Raw genomic sequence first — 19207 nt, forward strand, 5'->3', positions numbered from 1 at the left:
AAGGGCTCTTTCTTTGCTGGTATTCTTATACTTGGGAGATCTGGGATTAGATACTGAGCCCCTTAACCCATTAGGAAAGGATACTGACAGCGGACTACTGTCCTGTGTCTATAAGATAGTGCTTTTTATATATTATTACTTAATCAAGTCCAGTACCACAGAAGGAAATCAGATGTGTTTCCCGACTTGATCTGTGGGTTTTGAGGCATTGTTTGGTTGTGGTGACCTCCTACGTACTTAGTACCAAAACTACTGCACACCTCCGTATTCTGGGATCATCTCTCATTTACCTTCCAACTGCCCCTTTCACAACAGCTGGCACTGGTGAGAAGTGGGGGAGCAATGAAGCACTACCAGGGCTCCATAGATCACCTACAAAGGATACTCTAAGAGAGGAGTCTCTAGCTTCACACCCTAAAAATATCAAGCACAGGACCGGTATGTTGCGTCCTCCTGCAGTGTAAGAAGCAGGAGTTCCAAGTGCAAATGCAGTATGCTGCTGCAGCGCAATCAGGGGGATGTTCTTCTTTTGGTTTTGACTTGGAGATTGATCAGCAGTAGGGATAAGGACAAAGGACTTGGTATCAATGGAAGTTAGGCACTAAATACCTTTGTCAATTGGGGCCTAAATGTTTAAACTTCTTGGCTTTAGCCTGTAAATGCTGTTCGACATTCCTATTTTAGTGCAGGTTTGTCTACCACTAATTCTTAGAGTGCATAAAAAGCTGCTTTCCTGTTTACCTTTTGTAATTTGTCTATCACATCTTCAATGCTAACATCCGCAGTCTGTAACACTTTGCTTTCCATCTCTACCAGCCATGTACATAGCTCCTTATTCTTTTCATCGAACACAGTCCACGCATTGAGTCTGTCCTCTATCTCCTGCTTACGCAGAGACACCTATGGATAAGAATACACGACAGCTGTCAACATCTCTCTCAGCAGGAAGCCAACAATTACAAATATAATCAAAAGCATGCATGACTATGATATATATTCATGTTTCTTTTTAACAATAGATTATTGCAGCAGACTTCATTATAAATGCAAAATTCTAAATTAATTAGCTGCTCCAATTTACAGGAGCATTTATTAGAGTTCTCCAGTTTTCCTTTTAAAGATGGTAACCAGAATGTTATAACATGAAGTTGGAACACCAGGAGTAAACATTGTCTAGCAAACACCAGTTTCTCTCCATTAGAAAAGCTACTAAACTAGATGACGGCTTTATAAATTATGACACTTGTAACAATTCATAAGCCATACAGTGGAAATCTGGCAATGCCAAACAAACAAGGAAAACAAAATATTCGTTTCTACATACAAACATATATAAAATAGCTATATCTCACAGACCCACATGTACATATACACAACACGTGTTGCGATACATCTCTGTAATAAGTTCCCGTATTTCTGCAATTACGATAAATTATGCAAATACAGATCCCATTTATTGTCCACCTTTGATCATCTCACTGGCATTCTTCTAGGGTGACCAGATAGCAAGTGTGAAAAATCAGGATGGGGGTGGGGGATAATAGGAGCCCATATTAAAAAAAGCCCCAAATATTGGGACTGTCCCTATAAAATCGGGACAGCTGGTCACCCTACGTTCTTCCCATTTACCTCTTCTATTACTAGTGCCTGGATTCTACGCCCGATATAACTTTATACACTGGTTGGAATTTCAGAGTAGCAATGAGGGAAAAGAAACATAAAAAGATCGTTCATATCACATGTGATACATTAGATAACCTCACACTATTCTGCTTTTGCCTTTTCAGTTCTGAGAACTTTGATTCCATATGTTCCTCATGCACAACAAATTACAGGGTAGGGAAATGTATTCCTAAATCTGCACTGCCTCTTCATTCACATTACATGGACTACACAGAAAGGGGGGGCTAGAAGTGTTATGGAAGGGGCATAGGGGAATGGCCTCCAAAACGCATAAGAACATAAGAATGGCCCTACTGGGTCAGACCAAAGGTCCATCTAGCCCAGTATCCTGTCTTCCGACAGTGGCCAGTGCCAGGTGCCCCAGAGGGAATGAACAGAACAGGTAATCATCAAGTGATCCCTCCCCTGTCGCTCATTCCCAGCTTCAGGCAAATAGAGGCTAGGGACACCATTCCTGCCTATCGTGGCTAATAGACACTGATGGACCTATCCTCCATGAATTTATCTAGTTCTTTTTTGAACCTGATTATGGTCTTGGCCTTCACAACAACTCCTTCCTCTGGCAAGGAGTTCCACAGTTTGACTGTGCGTTTTGTGAAAAAATACGTCCTTTTATCTGTTTTAAACCTGCTGCCTATTAATTTCATTTGGTGACCCCTAGTTCTTGTGTTATTAGAAGTAGTAAACAACATTTCCTTGTCTACTTTCTCTATACCAGTCATGATTTTATAGACCTCAATCATATCTCCATTAGCCGTCTCTTTTCCAAGCTAAAAAGTCCCAGTCTTATTAATCTCTCCTCATAGGGAAGCCGTTCCATACCCCTAATAATTTTTGTTGCCCTTTTCTGAACCTTTTCCAATTCCCATATATCTTTTTTGAGATGGGAGGACCACATCTGCACACAGTATTCAAGATGTGGGTGTACCATGGATTTATATAGAGGCAACATGATATTTTCTGTCCTATTACCTATCCCTTTCTTAATTATTCCCAGCATTCTGTTTGCTTTTTTGACTGCCACTGCACACTGAGTGGATGTTTTCAGAGAACTATCCACAATGACTCCAAGATCTCTTTCTTGAGCGGTAACAGCTAATTTAGACTCACATTAACTCACATTAACAGTATGCCAACATTTTTATGGCTGACTTAGAACAACGCTTCCTCAGCTCTCGTCCCCTAATGCCCCTACTCTACTTGCGCTACACTGATGACATCTTCATCATCTGGACCCATGGAAAAGAAGCCCTTGAGGAATTCCACCATGATTTCAACAATTTCCATCCCACCATCAACCTCAGACTGGACCAGTCCACACAAGAGATCCACTTCCTGGACACTACAGTGCTAATAAACGATGGTCACATAAACACCACCATATACTGGAAACCTACTGACCGCTATACTTACCTACATGCCTCCAGCTTTCATCCAGACCACACCACGCGATCCATTGTCTACAACCAAGCTCTACAATACAACCACATTTGCTCCAACCCCTCAGACAGAGACAAACACCTAAAAGATCTTTATCAAGAGTTCTTACAACTACAACACCCACCTGCTGAAGTGAAGAAACAGATGGACAGAGCCAGAAGAGTACCCAGAAGTCACCTACTACAGGACAGGCCCAACAAAGAAAATAATAGAATGCCACTAGCTGTCACATTCAGCCCCCAACTAAAACCTCTCCAACGCATCATCAAGGATCTACAACCTATCCTGAAGGACGACCCATCACTCTCACAGATCTTGGGAGACAGGCCAGTCCTTGCTTACAGACAGCCCCCCAACCTGAAGCAAATACTCACCAGCAACCACACACCACACAACAAAAACACTAACCCAGGAACCTATCCTTGCAACAATGCCCATTGCCAACTCTGTCCACATATCTATTCAGGGGATACCTCAGAGGACCTAATCACAACAGCCACACTATCAGAGGCTCGTTCACCTGCACATCTACTAATGTGATATATGCCATCATGTGCCAGCAATGTCCCTCTGCCATGTACACTGGCCAAACCAGACAGTCTCTACGTAAAAGAATAAATGGACACAAATCAGACGTCAAGAATTATAACATTCAAAAACCAGTCGGAGAACACTTCAATCTCTCTGGTCACTCGACTGCAGACCTAAAAGTTGCAATATTACAACAAAAAAAACTTCAAAAACTGACGCCAACGAGAGACTGCTGAATTGGAATTAATTTGCAAACTGGAAACCATTAAATTAGGCTTGAATAAAGACTGGGAATGGATGGGTCATTACACAAAATAAAACTATTTCCCCTGCTTATTTCTGCCCCCCCCCAACTGTTACTCTCACCTTCTGGTCAACTGTTGGAAATGGGTCATCCTGATTATCACTGCAAAAGATTTTTTTCTCCTGCTGATAATAGCTCACCTTAATTGATCACTCTCATTATAGTGGGTATGGCAACACCCATTTTTTCATGTTCTCTGTGTGTGTGTGTATATATATATATATATATCTTCCTATAGTATTTTCCACTGCATGCATCCGATGAAGTGGGTTTTAGCCCACAAAAGCTTATGCTCAAATAAATTTGTTAGTCTCTAAGGTGCCACAAGAACTCCTGTTCTTTTCACATTAAGAAGAAATCTACCAAAGAATCCAGAGACCCTGAGGATTTCTGCCACAATCTGAGAGCTCTTCTGTGTCCATGATATGCCTGCTCACACTTCATCAACAACACCAGCAGAATAGGGATCATATGATGGCACCAGCTAGCTCTGCCACCTGCACTGTCTCCCCTCTGATGAGGTAAGTTAACTCAATTCATGGGGGCAAGGAGGGGACAGCAATGCTGACTCAAGCAGCATTAACTCCTGTAAGTGTTTCTGATTTCAATTCTGCTTGTTTAAAAGGGGCACATTTTGCATAGAATGGCTGTTCCCTGTTCTAGCCCCCCATCAATCACAGAGCTCTTCCCACTAGAACTTCAGGCAGGATCTCTCCTGGGGAGTTTGCAGTGAAGGGTGGCCATTATGAACTAGCTGCCTTTCCCTTCAGTGCTTCCATTCTTTTCCCTTTCTGTGGTTTTACCCTCATCTTTGTTCTGAGGTGGAACATGCACTATAGATCTAGGTATCATACATGTGTGTTGTAATAGACCAGGATCCTTACTGAATGAATTGATAAATCCTTGACCTACATATACCTTGCAATGGCAGCGATGCAAACACTAATCCCCTTCCATGCATCTGCTCATTAACTGTTTATTTACTTCCCTACCCTTTCCAGCATGAGCATCTGCCTGCCTCACTCTGCAATGTTCATGACAGCTGCAGGGTTTGACTTTTAAAGTCTTTCAGACCTCTCCATTTAAATTTCAATTGTTTTCAAACAATACATATCTTTCACTCTCCTGCTTCGACTCATCTCTCAAAACACATACAAAATGGAGTATCCTATTAGTATGTTTGAAATTGAATTACAATGGCCAAAAGTTTACAGTTTGGATTAATCTGTAGCTAGGCACATTGGCTTGATTTTCATTTTCAGAGCCACTGGGCACTCACTATCTGAGCTAATGGTGCTCAGCATTAGTGCATAATCATGACTCTTATTTAGGTGTCTAAATATGAATATACAGAAGGTGCCCAATTCAGGCATCCAACTTCGAAAATATTGTGCCTACATGTTTTCAAGTCTGGCATACTCAGTGTCCAGAATCTGCAGTAGTAAGTAAAATAATGAACATATATCACTGGATTAGCCATCCAGGCCTTGTCTACACTACATTATTAATTTGACCTATGTCACAGCAATGTACAGCCACCACAGTAATTACTGTGGTTTTTCATGTCCATACTACCTTCCTTCTGCCGTTGGTGTGTGTCCTTACCAGAAGTGCTTGCACAAACTTAGGGCATGGCTACACTTGCAGTTGTAGAGCGCTGGGAGTTAAACCAGCCTTCGGAGACTGCAGCAGGGAAAACGCTGCCGAGTGTTTACACTCTCAGCTGGAAGTGCACTGGCATGGCCACATTAGCAGTTCTTGCAACGCCAAAAAGAGCAGTGCATTGTGATAGCTATCCCAGCATGCAAGTGGCTGCAACGTGCTTTTCAAATGCAGGGGGTGAGGTGGAGTGTGACAGGGAGTGTGTTGTGTGTATGTGGAGGGAGAGAGAGAGTGGGTTTTTGGGGGGCTAACAGCATGTCAGCATGCTGTCTTGTAAGTTCAGACAGCAGCAAACCTCCCTCTGCCTCCCCCGCCCCAAGGCCTCTCTCTCACTCACTCAAAGCAAGCAAGCATTCCTCAGTAATGGTTCCTTTGTCCCAGAGCAGATAAGCAGCCAGCTGTCAGAACCGGAGCTTTGAAAGGGCATATCTAAGTTCAAAACAATGACAAGAGTGGCCACTTGACTTAAGGGGATTATAGGACGTTGCCGGAGGTCAATCAGAGCGCAGTAATGCAACACCTCGTTCACACTGATGCTGCGGCACTCCAGCGGGGGCGCAGCAAACATTATTCCACTCACCGAGGTGGAGTACCAGCAACACTGTAGCTGCAGAGTCAGAGTGCTCTACGTGCCTTGCCAGTGTGGACGGGTAGTGAGCTAGTGCACCCGGAGCTCCTTTATTGTGCTGTAACTCGCAAGTGTAGCCAAGCCCTTAAGTGAGGCAGTGTGGGGCGCTGATTGCCCGGGCTGTTGGCTCTGCATAGCACCTCACAGCTGTGAGCTCCATGCAGAGCTGACAGGCGATGTAAGTAAAGCAGTGTCTACAGAGACACTGTGGCGCCCTAACTACATCGACCTAAACGCTACACCTCTTGTGGAGGTGGAGTTAAGCTCGGTATACTGGAGGACTTACACTGGTAGGAACAACGCTGTAGTGTAGACACTTACAGAATTAGGTCGACAATGTCTCAAAACACACATAAAATGGAGTATTCTATTTACGATGTCGACCTAACTCTGTAGTGTAGACCTGGCTTCAGTTTCAGGCAAAATATTTCTAACTAACTAACAAAAGTCTCTAAGGTGCCACAAGTACTCCTTTTCTTTTTGTGGATACAGACTAACACAACTGCTACTCTGATCCCCACATCAAAGTTATTATGAAGGGCCTGACCGTGCAATCCTTATTCCACCCAAACTCCCATTGCACTCAAACTCCCTTTGCCTGGGTAAGGTTTGGGCCCTATATACTAAGAGAACTTTGTTTCTACAGTTTTTTTTGTAATCTACAAAAAAATAGGTTTCAGAGGAACAGCCGTGTTAGTCTGTATTCGCAAAAAGAAAAGGAGTACTTGTGGCACCTTAGAGACTCTAAGGTGCCACAAGTACTCCTTTTCTTTTTACAAAAAAATAGCCATGTAATTTTATGACTATAAAGGGTTCCATTTGTTGCTAGCTTAGAACTATCTGCTAAGCTATCTTCTTAAATCAAGAATCTTAAAATCTAGCATTTTGTTTCTTTATCCATTGTGTAAAATATATACATAAAATACCCAGCAATATATACCAATCTATAAATTCAGTGAGCCAAATTCATCCCTGGTGTAACTCCACTGATTTCTGTGAATGAATTTGGTCCAGTAAATTTAAATGCAGTGCTAACTAAATGTAATACAACAGTAGGCCACAAAAGATGGTAAATGTTGAACAGTAAACTGTTCAAAGTTTTGGAAATATATTATATTAAAGAAATGGCAAGTCCGTTTTTAATATGTTTCGGTCCTTTTTACTAAACATACCTAAAAGCTAATTTATTTCTCAATTTCATTTATTAGCTTTTTTGGAGATGTATTTTACATCAGCCTATGCAACATGCCATCACTTGTGAATTCAAAAGATAAAGTAGGTAGCAGGAACAGCATAACAATTCCCCCCACTTTTTCCCTCCTTCACCTCAGGCGATTCCTCTGTTTAGCCTTAGCACGCTTAGTTTGTGAGTTAGAACAAAGCCATCCATTTCACCCAACAGTTGCATTTTTTTCACACACTCAATTGCTAAGAGTTTGCAAAACTGGAGCACTGTGTGTTATGGAAACAAAGAGAGCAGAGCCCAGACTAACTTTATTCCACTATTGTTCAGCCATGCCTGCAAAGAATGCCCCAAAAGAGACTCTACAACTAAAGTTACCCTGCACGTTAACGAAAGCATGTTTCTTTCTGCTGTTTATGCCCGGCAAGACATTTCACCCTAAACGCATCAACAAAGAACAAGGACACGAACAGTATATTCAACAGCTAAGTGACTTACTCGTAAGCAGAGTTCTTCCCATTGTCTGTGCAAATGCTCTACTTGCTCCTTCAGCAGCATCACATCTTCTGCAAGGATATAATGAGCCAAGTCTGCCTTCATATTATCAAGTTCTTTCACGTTTTGTTTCCAGTCTGCAAGTGACTTCTCCAGTTCCTGCATTTAAACACAAGGGAAAACAATCCTTTAGACTAAGCTCCTGTGTTTTTTTCAAAACCTGTTGGTTAATCCTCTGATTGGCCTGTGGGGGAGGGGAAAACAGAAAAAAGAGGAGGGGAAATTTACACACAGGCAGCCAAAAGGGTAACACGGTGAAGCCTTTGCTAGGATGCTTTTAGGTCAGCCTCTCTTTCCTTTTCCTTCTGTCTCTGCATCCTGTTTGGGGGAGGGTGGGAAGAGAAATGGTTAGTTGAAAAGATTAATTTCTCTTTAGCTTTATTAGAGGGTTCCCTCCAGTGTTAGTTATTCTGAGCCTGATCCAAAGCCCATTAAAGTCAATGGCATAGCTCTTGTTGCAGAAATAAGCCTCCTGGTTACTCTATAAAATACTAAAATATTCTCTAATAGATATCCAACACCCAACATCTTCTGATACACTGCTGCAGTGTTTGGTAGAGTTGCCAACTTTCTAATCGCACAAACCCAAACACCCTCGCTCACTTTCACTGGGCTGAGGCAGGGGCTTGGGTGCAAGAGCAGGTGAGGACTCTGGCTCTGGGGTTGGGTGCTGGAGGAGATGTGGGCTCGGGGTGGGGCCGGCAATGAGGGATTTGGGGTGCAGGAGGGGGATCAGGACTGGGAGTTGGGGTCTGGGAGGGGGTTTTGGGTGTGGGCTCTGGCTGGGTGGCGCTGTCCTCAGGTGGCTTCTGGTCAGTGGCACAGTGGGGCTAAGGCAGGGTCTCTGCCTGCCCTGGCTCTGCGCGGATCCCAGAAGTGGCGGCATGTCTGGCTCCTAGGCGCAGGGGGTTCTGTGTGCTGCCCACAGGCACCGCCTCCGTAGCTCCCACTGGCGGTTCCCGGCCAATGGGAACTGTGGAGCCGGCGCCCAGGGCAAGGCCAGTGCACTGAGCCTCCCTGGCAAGCTGCCCCTGTGCCTAGGAGCTGGACATGCTGGCCGCTTCTGGGAGCCACGCAGAGCCAGGGCAGGCAGGGAGCCTGCCTTAGCTTCGCTGTGCTGCCGACCGGACTTTTAAAAAAATATTAAAATAAAAAAAACAAAACAACCACCCCCAGACCCATTTCTTTAGTTACAAGGAGATAGTCTTCCTGATGGCTTTAAAAAAGTGTTTTGTGTTAACACTGTCACTGAAGGAGAGGAGTAATTGCACAACAAACTGCAGTAGGGAAATATCTGTGTTCTACACATGAAGGAAAGTTCACATTTTACAATAAAGAAAACTTGTCAAAAAACCTTCCTGGTTCTGCTAACAAAGAAAAATGCTCTGCCTTGAGGAGACCGTAAACTGGACCAAAAAAAAAAAATGCACAAGGGGAGCAGACAGCTTCTCCTTCCCTCATAGTGCCTCTGCATGGGCTGGGGGAGGCTGTCTCTCCCCAAACAGCCCAGCATGGCCCTGCCCACGCTCCACCCCTAAACCCCTTCCTGCAGTTCCTTCCCAGGTCCCTCTCTTCTGTAGCCCAGGCTAGCTAGGGCTGTGGCAGGTAGGTGCCACAATGACTTGGGGTGCTGGGACCGCTCTGCTCAGCGCTGGGGTTAATGCTCTGGTGCTCTGCGGCTGGGCTGCCTGTGTCTCCGTGGCTGGGGGCGCTGCAGCTGGGCTGCCCGGAGCTGGGGTTGGGAGCTTGCCTGGAGCTCTGAGGTTGGGGGGTGCTTGGGTGGCCCGGGGCTGGGAATCCTCAAGGTGGTGGGGGGGTTGCGCTGGGCTCCTGCGGGGGAGGGGCAGCAGAAGGGGAGGGGAGAGAGAGGGGTGGGCCTCAGGCAGAAGGGGAGGGCCTGGGGGCTAGCCTCCCCCAGCGCCGGTTCACCGGCCGCCCATGTTCTTCTGATCCATCTGTATATATGCACATTCAGATTTTGAAAGGAGACTTACTCACCATTCAGTTTGCAAAGGAAACACTGAAAAAAATTCTATTAAAATAAAAAGAGTTGATAGTTTAACTGAAAATAATTCTCCCAGTTCACAATAAATTCTCCCTTGAAAATATAAGGGTGTGCATTTATGCAGCTCAATATACATTAACATGGGATCTGAGTCAAAGCCCAGTGAAGTCAATAGGAGAATTCCAATGGATTTTATTGGGCTTTAGATCAGGCCCCAGGCATGGGAAGAGCACTGTTCCATAGAATACCACCTCCTAGCTCTTATAAAGCACTTTTCATCTTTAGATCTCAAAGTGCTTTACTATGGAGGTCATTTTCCCCATTTTTTTTTTTACAGGTGGGGAAAATGAGGCATAGGGAAGGAAATGATTTGCCCAAGATCACCCAGCAAGCCAGTGGCAGACCGAGGAATAGAACCCAGGTCTCCTGTGTGAGTCCCAGTCCAGTGCTCTATGCATGAAAAGGTCCTTACTTGGTCCTTCTATTTGGTCCTTGTACCTAAGGGCTGCTTCTATACTGACACAATTTGACACTTGTTCTCCATTGCCAAAGCTCCACTGTTGGTATTATCAATGGTGATAGCTGTACAGTCAGGGTGCAGGCATTTTTAATGAACACTGTGTCAACACAAGTGTTCGAAAGCAGACTGTTCCTGCATATGAAAGGAAGCCAGCTATCACAAAGAACATCTCAGGGAGCTGATAGCAATCCAAAGATGTCTGACATCTGTAAACTTACTTGTTTCCACAAAGGCCGAGCAATTCAGTTCATAAACATGGTGATAAAGCACAATGCCATGAAGCCAAATGCAAAATTGCCAAAATGAGTCATGCACTGGAAATACTTTCCATGACATTTAACTTTCATGGCAGGACGTTGGCAGCAAAGGCTTTCATTGCTGACAGCGAAACTGCTGCTGCTCCACTCTGGCTCTCCTTTCCTTTTCTCTATTATTTTTAGCATGCCACAGGTGAACAAGGTGCTTTGTAGATATATAAGATAATAAGGTCCCTGCCTGGAGAATTTTACAGTCTATAATAGACTGATAACACAATAAATAAAGACATCCAACCACGTAGAGGGGAGTGAGGTGGAGTGGGGATGGAGAGAAGGGAATTTTAGCTTCTTATTTTAATGGGTTTGAATTTTTATTTATTTATTTATTTGGCGAGGCAGGGGAAGTGATAAACCTCTGTGTCCCATCGAGGGCATAACAGTAAATATCCTGCCAAATTTCATAAATTCCAGCACTTGCAGAGATTAGGATGTTACCTCAGACATGGGGGAAGGGGCAGAGGCAATTTACCAGTAGCACAGAAGAACTCAGTTTCACAGAAGGGCAAGCAAGATAGAAATCCAGTCTCCCAGAGGCTCAAGTAGTGTACAAGGAATATTTTTTTACAAAATGTGCTTTCAATACCTTAACATGTTCCTTGGTTTTGTAGAGCTCTTCATGATCCTCTGGAAGTGGATCTTTTACTTTTGCCTTAAGCTCTCGCAGCCTGTTTTCCATTTCTTTGATTAGCTTTTTGCAGCTGTCCCACGTCTGTTTTTTACAGAAACAAGGAAATTATGAATGGTAAATACTTCACAATATGAACGTATTGTACTGTATGGATGAATGAAAGAACAACAATTTCTAAATTAATTAGTTTTAAAGGACTGATCATCAGGATCTTCTCCCAGTGCGTGCACACTGTCCCTAATAAGAATTTCATTTATGGATTAATGGGAGAATTGAGCCCTCTCGTATTCAATGTTTGCCTTGAAGTTCATTTTAGCTCAAGTGGTTCACATCTCCTTTTATACAAACTAAGATTCTTTGGAGCATAGTTTTAAATTATGCTGGAGATCAATTAAAGTGATATAATTAAATATGAAGTTTTTATGTTTTGAAACACAAATTTACTACAGAGAGGAAACGTTCATGGATCTCTCTCTTACATTCAGAGGGGGTATATATGGAGAGGTGCATATGGCCTCTGGCATAGTCTGCACCTATAATGGCTCTAAAAGAGAGTAAAGAGGTGTGACTAATGTCACTGGCCCAAATTCTCACCCAGGTGCTTCATGGCTGAAAAGTGTGGGCAGAGTTCCACAGCCCAGCCGGGCTCCATGCCCACAGACGATGACTGCAGTCCAAAGAGGGGAAACCCGTTATAGCAGTATCCACCCAGCTACCCAGCTCCTCTCCACAGAGGTATAATCCACGACTTTGGCCTTCCCACAGCCCCCAGATAGAGAGCGATGGAGCTGGTGGGGAGTGATCTCAAAGGGAGTCACAGGGCCTCCTCAGAGTCTAGAGTAGGGGTTGATGCTTTACTGGCAAGGAACTCTGCTGGGGAGGCAAGGGCCATGGGAGCCTTTTGACAACTTCAAAATGGAGCTGTTACTTGAGATTAGAGGCCCCTGACTGAGACACACCCCTGCAAGGGCAAGTGGGAGACAACAGAGCCACCATGATACCCCACACCCCCAATCAAAGGCACTGGTTTCAGGGGCTCTGTCCTTGAATGCCACTGTTTCCCCAACCTGTAAGCTTATTTGTGTGTTTCCCCAACCTGTAAGCTTATTTGTGTGTTACTGCAGCCCAGTCACGTTGTACTCTTTGCAGGGCCTGCATACAGGACAAAGATAGATTAGGATCCACCGAAGGGCAAACAAAGAGCTGGGAAGCTGATATTCTTTCTGGGGCTCCTTGGGCACTTGCTGCAGAGAGCCTCTCCATCCCACTAGCCTGCTAGGACTGGTCAAGCTTCCACAAAACTCCCCCATGTCGGAACAGGAGTGTGCAGGCATATCAAGGTGTCCTCCTCCCCAGAGAACACCTGTCGAGTACCTGCACAGTGCTGAGGAGCCGTTTCATGATCTTCTCCACTTGAAGCTGGGCATCATTCCAATTCTCCTGTAACTGGCTGAGTTCCCCTTGTATTACAGCATTGGTCTCTGGGTCTGAGTCTTTACATAACTTCTCCCCAATATCGACAGCGAGGGAATATGTAGTTTGCCATCTCTGAAGAAGTATTTCTTTGTTCTAAAAAACCAACCACAACATTCTAAATCTCAGCCCTGTGATTAGAGAGCTTTACAAACCTGCTTGGAATTTCACTTTTTAAAAGATGACCTACAAAGGGGAAAAAAATGGGCTTGTTCTTTGTTTTTATTTAATTTTTTCTTATGTGTTAAAAAAAACCAAACCCTCAACCCTGCATTTTTTCCTGCTTCTTTTGAGCATAAGATGCTATGCTGACTTTATAATGAGTTAAATGATTACAGCAAGAGAGTGAAAGTGGTGCAACTGAGAGGAGATTTTTGGTCATACAGTTAAAAAGTCAAGTGTTTAATAAAACGTTGTGTTTGTTAACAACTCTTTAACTTCAATGACTAAGCAACATATTGGAGAAAGAATGTCCTCCGTGAACCCTAACAAGATCTTCACCAAAAATAGGGAAGATGAAAGTTAACATTCCTGTTATATCCAAGCAGAAAAGCATCCATAAAACCCAGACTTTCTGGCCTTAATTATACATCATAAAGAAGCAAAAACAGGCACTAGTATAATTTTTAAAGTCCCCTGAAGGTCACCTTTAACAACAGGAGAAAATAAACATGAAACAAATGAGGCTAGCAACAAAGGAATGGGGCACTGAAAGTCTTAACATTTATAGTAGTCCTAGGTCCTAATGTTAATGGATTGTGTCTGTGCAGAAAGAGTAGTCTAATAATGAATCAAAACCAAATTTTCTGATTGCCTTATACATAGGCCAGTTAGGTGCTTCTGTTCACCTTCTTATAATACAATGGAATATTCAATTCAACTGAAAGGCAACACATTTAAAACTAATAAAAGGAAATTATTTTTTACACATTACATAATCAATCTGTGGAACTCATTGACTCAAAGTATCACTGAGGCCAAAAGTTTAGTGCCACTCAGGAAACCTTTAGACATTTATATTGATAATAAGAAGATCTACAGTTACACTACATGAAATATATTTTTAGTAAGGAATATAAGCTTTCATACTTCAAGTCATAAACCGGACACTAAATGACAAAAGTTAGGAAGAAACTTCCCCTATCTGATAGTTATTCCATCACTAACTATTGTGGCCTTGTCTACACTGAAGTTTTCTTACCTCTTATTTTTAAAAAGGATAAGTGTAAACCACAATTCTGTGCACTAAAGTGAACAATGCCAGGTCTACACTAGCAGGCGCCCCTACTATTATGGGGTCTTCTCCCATCGTAAGGTACTACTGTACTGGACATGAGGAAGGTTGGCAGAATCAGGTTCTAATGAATTCAAAATAGTTCAGCTAATCTAATAAGACGTATCATTGTTTGAAATATTCTCTGTCATGGAATATTTCTCTCCAAAGCAAAAAATTATTCAGTACTCTACCAAATATAAAGCTGGCTTCTAATCAGACAGTATGCAACTTTAAACTCAGGTTCCAATTACACTTTAAACTATTAACTTTAAGAGCTTCTCTATCCAGAAATCCGGGACAGTGTTGCACTATTAACCAAGCAAGAGATTCTGGTTTTGGTTCATAATTAAACCTAAAGTTACTTTTTGCCTGAATAGGGTCACATTTAAATTAAAAAACAAACAGCTCCTGTAACTTAAGTTGTTAATGTTCAGTTCAACATTCCCATTAACATAAAACCTCCCAATTACAGTAAATACGAACTATTGGGAATTTTGAAAATTTACTCACAGAGGTCACTCAAACGAAGACAAGCAAAAGGAAATAGGGCTGACTTTCTGCAATATTATAGGCAGGCATAGTCTATGTGCTTTAGCGAGAACCTGTTGAGGTTCTTTGAATCTTTTCATCAGGACACGTTCACTAAAAACTGCATCTGGCTCCCATATCATAATTTATTTAGGAGTTTATTGTGGGTTTCCACAATGCATAAATCAAGACAAATTTTAATGAAACTGTCCCTTTAAAAAAAGAAATCAGCAATTTGTTTTGTGCAAAAAGCAAATGCTTTTAACGTCCTTTCATTTTTCTGGATACATGTCATTGCAATCTGAAAAATCACTGATCATCTATCTGTTTATAAGAAATAAAAATATGACCTTGAAATCGTGAATTAGATTCCTAAGATGGTAGAGGCTGTAGCTGTCCTGGCTCTTCACAGCCGCTATGAAGTTATTTGTGCAAGTAAGAAAATTTGTGAGATTCTGTTGAGAAACCCTGAAGTGTTGCCACTGCTTCACAAGTCCATCAATATCTTTCCTCCTCTGCTGAACCATCCGAACAACACTCTGCCACTGCTCCTTCAGCAATGTGAGTTTGGAAATAAACTCCGTTCTGAAGAGGACAGAGATCGGTGTGTTAATACAGAATGTCATCTTCACCTTGAAAGCATAAAATGGAGCACCATAAGCACCAGCCTTCTCTGTGCATCAAAACTTCTGTGTGACAGAAAACTATAAAATGATACAAGAACAAACACGAGAGTTTCTCCTGCTATGGTGCAGCAGCATATGGTACAGCTAGACCCAGGAGCAAGTTGTTCCAAATTCTTGAAGTGGATGGAAGTCAATAGTGGCAGGAACTGCACTGCAAAACAGAGCTGTACTTGGGCAACGCTAGAACCGCCTCCTGTCACCATTGTACTCTAATGCAGGTGGAGCCTTAGAGCCCATCTGCATCACAAAAAAACCCTGTGTGGGGCTGAACCCCTTCAAATCAGTTTTTGGTTTCTACCATGAGATATAATATGACTTTTGCCTGCTCCACATTAACAAGTTGAAGTGTTTTCAGCCCATGCTAGTAAAAATGGGTTCAGCTAACATACTTTTTGAATAGTTCAGATGATGCCTTAGAGAAAAAAAGGGAAGGGGAAAGGTAAATCACTTGCAACGTTACTGCTACCTATGGAGGATGGGGTTCACATAAAACAGACTCTTAGAGATGTTCCATGAGTTCGTACTCTGGCCAATAAACAACTCCTCTCTCCATTACCCAAATTAGGATCATGTTGGGTTTACAAAAATTAGCCAGAAGACCATGTCCTCTTGTGAACATGAAGAATCACCATGCTCCGCTGCTAGGTGCCTTTCTTAAGTGCTCTCTCACTTGCGGCATGAGTACTCAAGGAGGAAAAGAGGATCGAGTCCTTTACATATGGCAATCATTTTACCTACCACCAGAGTATAGCCACCTCAGCTGTAAACACAGCAACTCTTTAACAGTGCATAACAATTAGGGCAGGAAGTGAAGGATATTTTATCCCAGGAGAAACTACAAGGGGATATTTGTTTTTTAGGTAGGCAGAATGTAGTTACTACCCAAAGGGGAACTTGGCCAGGACACCGGTGGTCACACCCCTACTTTTGCAAGATGTACCAGAGGCTCTAATGAACACACATAGTTTTGACTTGGGTTTAAAAAGTCTCTTTTAAGGGACAGCTGAGGGTGGTTCACTGCTGACTCAGAGGGAAGCATGTAACACATTAAACCATATCAACACATTCACAAACATCATAGGTAAGGCTACGTTTTAGTCACAGGTATTTTTAGTAAAAGTCATGGACAGGTCACAGGCAGTAAACAAAAATTCATGGCCTGTGAACTGTCCATGACTTTTACTATATTCCCCGAACTAAAACTTGGGCGGAAGGCCCTGGGTGCTCTGGGGGGGGCGGTCCACGGGCAGTGGTGACCCCCGCTGGTGCTGGGAGGGGGGGCCAGGTGGCGGTGCATGGCCCAGGACTCCCACTGGTACTGAGGAAAGGGTTGGCGGGGCTGGCAGGCTCCCTACCCGGCTCCACGTGTCCCTGCAGCTCCTAGGGGGAAGGATGGCCAGGGGGGCTCTGCACGCTGCTCCCGCCACAAGCGCTGGCTCCACAGCTCTCATTGGCCAGAAACTGCAGCCAATGGGAGCTGTGGGGGCAGCACCTGTGAGCGCAGGCAGAGCCCCCTGGCCCCTCCGCCTAGAAGCGGGAGGTACATGCCAGTGGGACCTGGGGAGCCCCCCACCCTGAGCTAAGCGCCTCCCCGCACCCCAACCCCCTGCCTCTAGCCCTGAGTCCTGTCCCACACACCCAAATTGCTGTTGTTGGCCCAGGGGCTGCCCGGCTTGGCCAGCCCGAGCCAGCACCGGACACTGCAGAAGTCACAGAGCTCACGGAATCCATGACAGACACACAGCCTTAATAATAGGCATAGAAATAAACGGCCATACGCTCATCATTTCAATGAAAATCTATGTGCCGGGGAGCCATCTGAATAAATGTATCCACAAGTACTTGGCTGCAGCTGGGTCACAGAGCTCCTTCAGCCCCGGGGCTGCAGCGGGGCTGGAGGAGTTCTGTGCCCCAGCTAACTATTGGGGGTTGGGGATGCCCCTGCTTGTCCCCCCTTTGTGCATGCCCCTGGTAAGAACTAAGGAGAAAAATCTGGTTTTTTTTTACCTTTTTTCTGCTTCTCCTGTTTCCAGCGAAAGTAATGCTTTTGATATGATAGAATTAAAAATCTGCTGATTTATGGAAATCTCCGCTTGCAGCATCTGCAAACATTGCAAAAATAAGAACAATATTAGTTCAGTAACTGACGGGCATTTAAAAACAAACTTTACAATGGGCTTGACTACACACAGAATTATTCTGGTATAGCTATTCTTGAACAGCTCCATATTTAGTGAATAAGGAGCAGAATCTGGCCCACATGCCCTAAGGAGTACAAGTTTTACATAAAGTAGTAAATGTTTAGTATAATGTTTGTGGAATTAGATGCACAACTACTAATTATAAAAAAGTCTGGGTGACATCCTGTCTCTGTGTCTCTAACTTGCAATGCATGTCATTTAGTATTTGCAGACACAATTTTTGTGATTTATTTCAGCTGGGACAAGAAGCATCCACTCAGCCTTGCCCCAATTTAATGTTCAAGGTGTAATGTATTATTGACACTTCGAGTGGATTCCATTTATATATTGCACAGAATGCTGTTGTTCTATAATACCACCCACAGTATCTCTTTGCAAAGATATGGTTTTCAAGATTTTTTTTTAAAACCCAGTTTAAATCTTCAGCATTATTACCTCATATATTCTCTGTTGTTCCTGAAGCTTTTCAAATCTGCCAGCAATATTCACTTTTAAAGCCTCTTTCATTTTTTCTAGAAATTGTACCCAGTTTTCACATTTCTGAAGAAACTTCTTTTCATCCGATGGAATTCCCTCAAATTCACTGTTTAAAGAAATAATACAGGAACTAGTCTATTGCTGTATATTTTCCAGTTATGATTGTTTATGCTCTAACGGACTGGTAGCACCACGGGCCCTAATCAAGATAAGGTCCCATTTTGCTAGTCTCTGCACAAAACACATGCTAACATATGTCCCTTTGTGCTCCAAATAATTTAAAATATTTAAAAAACCAACAATCTGATGGAATATTTTTAAATTAGTTTAAAATGGAGGAATTATTGTTGACAAGCCTCTTGGAAATCTGGGGACCAGCTTTTGGAAAATATTTTAATCTGCTTTTAATTTTCCTCATGCATACTGAAACAGTTGGGGGAATTTTTTGACCTGCAATGCTCCAGGGCTGTTGCTGTCTTCTGAGCCCACTGTCGATTCATGCTCTGTAGTTTCTTCACAGTGAAATCACTGAGTGGTAGCCTAAAGCTCACTTCATTCAGATTCTCAATGTCAGGGGACACTGCAGTGAGCTCCAACATGTGGCTCTGCAAATAATGGAACAAAATAACTGACAGAAACATCACCTTTTTCCCATGTCTAGAAAATATAAGTCTTTTTTGTGATGTTTGACAACACAATGTAAACAATGCCTTTTGTTCAGGTTAAAAGGGTCATGGATGAAAAAGATGAATTTCAAGAAGCATAGTTAGTTAATATTGGGCTATATCATCCCTTCATGTACTATTCCACTAGAGAGGACTGAAAACAAGAGTTTTCGCTTTCAGTTTCCTTTGCACAATTATTGGGGGAAAAGTCAGACACACCCTCCGAATCCTCATTCATGGAAGTAGTAAAGGGTTACGCACAGTGTATTTTGTAGTATCTATAAATAGCAGGGCTTAAATTTCATAGAGAAGTTTGAGGAGAAGGAATTGTGCCAACCCCAGATCCAGCAGGTTTCTCTCTTCTCTTTTACAATTCTGCCTGAAATCCATGTTCTGATTCCTTTTTAAAAATAACTCATTATGTTTTATGTTGCTCTGGCGATTC

General features: G+C 43.1%; 1 protein-coding gene across 5 annotated transcripts in view; it reads right to left on the reverse strand.

Annotated features, from left to right (window-relative positions):
• SYNE2 (spectrin repeat containing nuclear envelope protein 2) overlaps positions 1-19207 on the reverse strand; it is a 275888-nt gene that overhangs the window by 48002 nt on the left and 208679 nt on the right. For all 5 annotated transcript variants that reach the window (XM_073349866.2, XM_078853402.1, XM_078853405.1 and 2 more), the window contains 8 exons: positions 18548-18702; positions 18056-18203; positions 17427-17521; positions 15084-15318; positions 12831-13025; positions 11412-11537; positions 7930-8085; positions 742-900 (listed from right to left, as the gene is read on the reverse strand). In XM_073349866.2, coding sequence (XP_073205967.2) covers positions 742-900; positions 7930-8085; positions 11412-11537; positions 12831-13025; positions 15084-15318; positions 17427-17521; positions 18056-18203; positions 18548-18702 — 1269 coding nt within the window. The remainder of the gene's footprint in view (positions 1-741; positions 901-7929; positions 8086-11411; positions 11538-12830; positions 13026-15083; positions 15319-17426; positions 17522-18055; positions 18204-18547; positions 18703-19207) is intronic.

The sequence above is a fragment of the Lepidochelys kempii genome, chromosome 6, assembly GCF_965140285.1.
Source record: "Lepidochelys kempii isolate rLepKem1 chromosome 6, rLepKem1.hap1, whole genome shotgun sequence".
Classification (NCBI taxonomy): domain Eukaryota; kingdom Metazoa; phylum Chordata; order Testudines; family Cheloniidae; genus Lepidochelys; species Lepidochelys kempii.